The sequence below is a fragment of the Papaver somniferum genome, chromosome 6 (assembly GCF_003573695.1).
Source record: "Papaver somniferum cultivar HN1 chromosome 6, ASM357369v1, whole genome shotgun sequence".
NCBI classification, from domain to species: Eukaryota; Viridiplantae; Streptophyta; class Magnoliopsida; order Ranunculales; family Papaveraceae; genus Papaver; species Papaver somniferum.
In genome coordinates, this window is record NC_039363.1 from 15960165 (window position 1) to 15967653 (window position 7489).

At 37.9% G+C, this 7489-nt stretch overlaps 3 protein-coding genes across 3 annotated transcripts; all 3 read left to right on the forward strand.

Annotated features, from left to right (window-relative positions):
• The first annotated feature begins 98 nt into the window (after positions 1 to 98).
• LOC113285480 (dirigent protein 2-like) lies at positions 99 to 919 on the forward strand. Its single transcript, XM_026534362.1, has one exon. The coding sequence runs from the start codon at positions 170 to 172 to the stop codon at positions 752 to 754; it is 585 nt and encodes a 194-aa protein (XP_026390147.1). The 5' UTR covers positions 99 to 169; the 3' UTR covers positions 755 to 919.
• Positions 920 to 1675: 756 nt separating this feature from the next.
• LOC113285481 (dirigent protein 1-like) lies at positions 1676 to 2584 on the forward strand. Its single transcript, XM_026534363.1, has one exon. It carries the CDS (start codon positions 1768 to 1770, stop codon positions 2482 to 2484), a length of 717 nt encoding a protein of 238 aa, XP_026390148.1. The 5' UTR covers positions 1676 to 1767; the 3' UTR covers positions 2485 to 2584.
• Positions 2585 to 3079: 495 nt separating this feature from the next.
• LOC113285482 (dirigent protein 1-like) lies at positions 3080 to 3876 on the forward strand. Its single transcript, XM_026534364.1, has one exon. The coding sequence runs from the start codon at positions 3182 to 3184 to the stop codon at positions 3743 to 3745; it is 564 nt and encodes a 187-aa protein (XP_026390149.1). The 5' UTR covers positions 3080 to 3181; the 3' UTR covers positions 3746 to 3876.
• Positions 3877 to 7489: the final 3613 nt, after the last annotated feature.

Sequence of the window (7489 nt, forward strand, 5' to 3'; positions counted from 1 at the left end):
CTAGTGCTTGTCCACCAGCTCAAGATACCCTAAAAACTCGGAAGTGGTTCCTAGAAATCTATATCTATTTCCTATTCAATCATTGATCATATGTCCATCCATCAACCTACCTTACAGTAGAGTTTCAGACAGTTGAAGAGAAAGAGAGGAGTACGTCTTCAAACAAATCATGGCTTCCCTGAAAATTTTCTCATTTGTTGCCGTTGCAATGGTTTTATCCATGTCTCACTCACAAGCTCATCGGGAAGGTAACTGGGGGGACGAAACAGTTCCATACACATTGGGTCCGGAGATGATGACAAAGTTACGTTTTTACTTCCACGATATTGTCGTCGGAGATAACCCAACGGCTATTAGAATAGCGGAGGCGCCAGGAACGAATTCTTCTCCTACGTTTTTCGGGGCATTAGTGATGATAGATGACCCTCTGACTGAAGGACCCGACATCAACTCTAGACTGGTGGGTCGAGCTCAAGGTTTTTATGGATTATCTGGAATGGATGAGATATCTTTGATTATGGGAATGAGTCTGGTTTTTACTGCAAATGAGAAGTTCAACGGGTCTACTATTAGTGTTTTTAGCCGAAATCCTGTCACCCATACAGAACGAGAATTCGCCATTGTTGGTGGTACAGGGTATTTTAAGTTTGCTCGTGGGTTTATAAGTGCTAGAACTTATAATGGTACTGGTCCAAATCCTATCGTCCAGTATAGTTGTACTATCGTTCACCCAAGGAAAATCTCATTTTATTAGCCAAGCACAATAATTAAAATGCTATTGTCGAGTACCATAATACTATTGTGCACTATTAATTCAATTTTTCAATAATATTGTAAAAGTTAAGGTTTTAAGCCTTGACATGAAACTGTTTATTGTCTGTGTCTACTATTGTTTTCTTTGTTGTTTGCAATGATTCCTTATCCTTCCATTTCTTGTATGGTTCTCATTGAAAGGCTGGTTATATTGCTCTCTAAACACGTTTATGTCTTATGTACATACGAAAAGTAAATTCGTTTCTGAAAATACAACCAAACACAATACAAGAAAACGATTCTATACTTATCCACCAACAATGTAACGTAGCAACCTCCGCCATTGCACCTTCGTCCCTCTCTAACCCTTCCATACAACTCTTACCAGGTCGTGGACGTGGACGTGGACGTGGACGTGGACGTGGACGTGGACGTGGTATAAGGTGCCACAAGAAATTAATTATTGGAGGCTTTGCTCTATAATTATTTATCTCCGGGTAAGTTGTTCATTATTCTTTGCAACAAAAGTTATGCATTTCTATAGTTTTGTGCTATTGTTTATTCATGCGTCCATATCATTGCCATCTGTGGCTTGCATCTACCACAATAATAGCATGCCAAAATACTAATATTTTTTCGCTATAATTTCAAACCAATTGTGATGATCCGCGGAGTATCAATTTTCTGTTTTACAGGAACAAAACTATAAGAAACTGACAAATCAAAAATGAATAAAACAACAACTAAAACTCTCATAGGGTCGATGGTACCATGTTGTCAGTTAGTGGTAGGTCTAAATTTCACCAATGAACGTTTAAGTCCTCATCAGTTGGTGTCCCTAGTTAGTGCTGTCCACCAGCCCAAGATGCATTATATTACAAAACAGTCGGGGGAGTGGTTCCTAACTATCTATCTACTTCCTAACCAATCAACCTACCTTAGTTACATATAAACTACTTATACACAGCCGGAGTTTCAGACATTTGAGAGAAAGAGAGTAGGCTTCTAAAAATCATGGGTGCAGCTATGAATTTTTTCTCATTTCTTGCTGTTGCAATGGTTTTATCCATGTCTCACTCACAAGCTCAGGAGGGTAATTGGGGTGACGAGTCGGTTCCATACACAATGGGTCCGGAGAAGATGACTAAGTTACGTTTTTACTTCCACGATATTATCACCGGCAATAGTCCAACAGCGGTTCAGATAGCTCAGGCGACAGGAACAAACACTTCTGCTACAATGTTTGGAGCGTTGATGATGATAGATGACCCATTGACTGAAGGTCCCGACCCCAATTCTAGATTGGTCGGACGAGCTCAAGGTTTTTATGGTTCAGCTGGACAGAATGAACTAGCTTTGATCTTGGGAATGAGTCTAGTTTTTACTGGGAATGAGAAGTTTAACGGGTCTACTATCAGCGTTCTGAGCCGAAATCCTGTCATGCATACAGAACGAGAATTTGCGATTGTTGGTGGAACCGGGTATTTTCAATTTGCTCGCGGGTTTATTAGTGCCAAGACCTATAGCCTCGTCGGGCCAAATGCTGTTGTCGAGTACAATTGTACTATCGTTCACCCAAGCTCGGTTTCGGAATCGGGCAAATCAGATTCTAGCTCAGGCAAATCGGATTCCAGCTCAGGGTCCCAAATCTCTTTAGGGACCAATCTTGTATTTCTTTCAGTTATTGCATTTGTAACTATTATTGTATCCCCACAGCACTTCAGCTGGTAGCATGCATACTTTGTACTCAGCTTCAAAGTTCTAAGATCAACCTTTATCAGCTTGTTAATTTGTAGCAGTGGATTCTTCAAATAAAATGCATTTTGGCAAAGAAAACAATTTATGCCAGTGTGGCTAGACATTGAATTCATCAAATGAACCTTATGGCCAAGGGATAGACAATGATATTAAGGCATCTTAATTAAAAGTCTCAAATGACTCAAAAGGTATGGCCATAGTGCTAAAGAGAATGATGCATCACTAGTGCTCATTCTGACATTCACCAACACCAAGAGGATCCTAAAATGATTAAAGTTAAAGAACCAAACGAATAAAGCTTCCAAATTTTCCTTTTTGGGGCAGCATGTTTTTCATTTTATGGTTGCCATAAGCCTTTTTACCTACTTCCAAGTTCCAACTTTAGCTCGTTCGCACCACTTCATTTTGTCTTCCATGCACGTGGAGACGTGGCGGATCGTAGATCCTTCATTTTCTAATGGGAACGTTGTCGTTGTTTTTTCCTGTTCAAGAGCGATTAGGGTTTCTATGCCTACATGTACACGAGCGAGTACCAAAAATGCGCATGCACTCTATAAAATTTCATCTCTGAAATTAGTCTTCTAAGAGTTCATCTATATATATATATATATAATAGAAAGAGTTGCAAACAGGTCGAGTGTGAGAGACAAAGAGAGACATCACAGTTGTCATGGGTGCTAAGTGTTTCTTAGTTCTTGTTGTTGCAACGGTCTTATCCATGACTCTCTCAAAAGCTGATGAGAATGTAAGTTGGGGCGATCAAACTGTTCCACACAAAATGGGTATGGAGAAGATGACAAGGTTACATTTTTACTTTCACGATGTTGTTACCGGCGATAACCCAACGGCGGTTAGGATAGCTGAAGCACGGGGAACAAAAACATCCTCAACAATGTTTGGGGCGTTGTATATGATTGATGATCCATTAACCGAAGGTCCCAACCCGGATTCTGGACTCGTAGGTCGAGCTCAAGGTTTTTACGGACATTCCGGGAAAGATGAAATGTCACTGATCATGGGAATGAGTCTTTTTTTTACTGCGAATGAGAAGTTTAACGGGTCTAGTATCAGTGTTTTTACTCGAAATCCTATCACACATACGGATCGAGAATTTGCGATTGTTGGAGGAACCGGATACTTTAAGTTTGCGCGTGGGTATATAAGCGGCAAGACATATCGAATTAGCGGGCCAGATGCTATCGTTGAGTATAATTGTACCATCATTCACTATTAATTCGTGTTTAATGTTATGAATGATTGTAGTTGGAATTTTTAAGTCTTGAGAAGGATATTTGCTTATAACTCCTTTTCCTTCCATTTCCAATCATTTCTTGTATGGGTTTTACTGTCAATGAAAAGTTTAACGGGTGATTACTATTACTATTACTAGAGAACAAGAATTTGCCACCGGGTATTTTCACTTTGCACGCAGGTTTATTAATACTATCGTCCAGTTACTATCGTTCATTCAAGCTCGGTTACGGTTCAGTCAGGCAAATCGGATTCCAGCCCAACGTCCCAAATCCTTTTTGTATTTGTTTCATATGTAGCCATAAATTTATCTCTACGGCACTTCAGCTGGTAGCTGAGGAGCTTCTTCAGAGAAAATGCATTTTTTGGAAGAAAAAGACGCCACTTGCCAATGACTTTTGGTTGGTCAAGTCAACTTTAATTTGACTTGTTTAAAGGTGTGCCTGTTTATAAAAGATGAATCAGGTACAGCAAATGAATCGGCTCACAAGGGAAATGCACTTGCATCGCATCCACATTCCTATTGTTGATACTCTAAGAGAGACTGCAATGATACGACTAAACTCAAAGATCAAAGACCAAAAAAAAAGACTAAATATGAGTTTAATCTGTATTGTGACGTTATGGGGAGAAGACCAAATTTGGTCGCGCGTAAAACAATTTTACGCATGAAGACGGGCGGAAGTATTAGTTACGTTTCATTTCTGCGCGGAATTATAAATTACGTTTCAAACGGGCGTAAATATAAATCACGTCTGTTATCGAGCGTAAATATAAATTACGTTTCGTATGGGGCGGAATCTTAAATTCCGCCCGTTGATCAGACGGATTCCAAATGACCGCTCGAAGAAACGTAAAAATAAATTCCTCCCGAGTTAAACACGGTCACACAGCACGTGTGAGATCAGACGGGCGAACATCTGGTGTCCGCGTGATGAATTGTACGGACGGACATCTGTTGTCCGCGTGATGAATTTGTCAGGCGTAAAATATTTTTACGCCTGAGACGGGCGTATCCAAAATTTCCGCCCATTACGTTTTCATTAGGGCGTACTCTTCCCCTGTCCGTCTGATGAAATCGGGCGTACTCTTAAGCAACCGCCCCTTCCACAAATACCGCCTCTCCTTCCCAACCACAACCCATCTCTTCTACACGAGCCTTCTTCTTCTCAGTTCATATTATTCCACAGTTCATATTCTTCTTCTCTTCACCGCCCCTCTTCAGTTCATATTCTTCTTCTCCATTCCCATCTACCAACCGCACAAAAACCCTAAAAACTCCACAAAAACCCTAAAAACTCCATTATAAGGTATGTATTTTCTACTTTCTTTATTCAATTTGTGTAATAATAATATCATGTATTGTATTTTTTGTTCGAATTTATTTAGGGTTTTTACGTTGAAAATTGAATCAGACTTTATTACTAATTGGATATTCATATTGGGTTAATCAAATCTTATTAAAATTGGGTTAATCACATCTTAATCCAATAGTATGTTAATGTTAATGTTATTACTTTTGTTACTGTTTCGGAATTTAATTTAATTTTTTGTTTTATTTAATAGTTATAAATATTAATAATTGGATAATTATTTTTTGTTAATTTAGTTACGTGATTTAATTTAATATATTTTTTGTTAATTTAATTTCGTAATTTAATTTATTTTTTGTTAATTATAAATAGTTATAAATATAGTTAATTGGATAATTTTTTTGTTAATTTAGTTACGTGATTTAATTTAATTTATCTTTTTGTTAATTTAGTTTCGTAATTTAATTGAATTTTTTGTTAATTAAATAGTTATAAATATAGTTAATTGGATAATTATTTTTTGGTTAAATTTATGTTTATGGAATTTTATGATGTTGAAATTTTGTTCGGTTAAATTTATGTCTATTATGGTTCGTGGATTGGTCTTTTAATTATGAAATTGTATTTAACATGTTTGTGCGTAGAATGAACAAGTTTATATCGAGGTTTAGTGGTCGCCAAAAGACCAACAAGAGACAAAAATCTACCGAAGCTGATTACAACTTAATCTCTACCGGTCAAATTGAGGAGGTCGATGTTCCCGGGTTAGGGAGGTTTCCTATAGTGGAAGATGATAAGCCGCACGCTACTGAAGACATTACATTTTCAGACGCACCAACATTTAAGTTTAAACATCGTGGATGTCTGGCATCGGTAATTCATTATTATAAATTTATTTCAATACATTGTCCTAGAGTTAAATATTTGATTGAAAAAGCGGGGTGGGAAAAATTGTTGAACATAGAGTGTAGCGCTACCCAACATGCCGTTGTTGATTATATTGTTGAGAGGTTTTGGGATACAACCAACACGTTCCATTTTCCATTTGGTGAGATGGGGTTCACGCCATTAGATTGGGTCATGTTAACTGGACTGAGTATCGGTGATGGTTATGTAGTTCCGTATGATTCGAGCCTATACCAATTTGACTATGTCCGTGAGAAGATTTTTCCGGATATCACACAGGGAACAAGAGGCGCGTCGTGGTATCAAACTCAATTACAATTACATATTTAAGCTCATACTTCAAAGAAGATAAGTTGGTGGCGGCTAATGAAGATTCTCTCCTCGCCCATAGAATAGCAATTGCCTTTTTATGTATGTTTTGGGTCAATTTTTCTTTTCTAATGCAAAGAACTATATTGATGCTGGATGGTTAGCTGCTTTCGAAGAAATTGATAAAATACAAGACCTTGACTGGGGCGGTAGTGCCTTTTCGAGATTGTATGCAGGTCTCCGACAAGCTTGTAGGAAACAACAGAAGGCACTAAGCGGGCCCTTCCAAATATTAGAGGTATTTTGGTAATCGATTTTATTTTAATTTTCAACGTAAAGTATATTTTCATTAAGTTTATTTCCTTGGATATATTAATTTGATTCATTAATTTTATGGACTAGTTTTGGGGGTATGAATACCTAGGCATATGTCGACCAGACATCTCAATGACCGGTAATGAACAGAAATGGCCTGTAATTTCTAGATGGAATGGAAGGAGGTGTCAGAATGATATTATTCGTTGTAGGATTTTACTGAATCAGCTGACGATTGACCAAGTGACATGGCACCCATGGGAATCATACACCGACGTCCTCAGTTCTGAGATGGGAAAGTCTGCTAGGAAGCTGTCGGACTCGAGATGGATATTTTCTTGGAATGGCGTTGTGAGTTAGACATGATTTTTTATATTATATCATTAATATTAATCGTCAATAACATAGTTTTTTTTTTTCGTTTTATCTAATTAATAACGTACTCACTACAATTATATTCCCTTTTTGGTTATACAGCATAATGTTTACATGGGAGAAGATGTTGGAGGCAAAACCATCCCTCGTTTGCTGTTCCCATCAAACTACATGTAATTATTGGGCATTTGGGTGATGACCAAGCAAAACTCCTGCTAGCGGACGGTTTTGTTGATGCAACCGAGGTGGTGCAAGTTGTGCAGTATGAAGTATATTTAGAGTATTGGAAAAAGGTTACTAATTTCAGAAAATATGTGACACATCCTGATTGGGAGGTCCAAACATTTGGGTACGGCGGTGACTTCTATTCTACCGAACTTGGAAAACCAGATGAACATGTTCTTATTCCACCGCAACAACAATTATCGCCCGTAAGTGTTCGTTCAACTTTACATTGCTAATTCCAAAAAAAAAAAAATCTCATCTATCTCATTTTTTCATGACAGGGC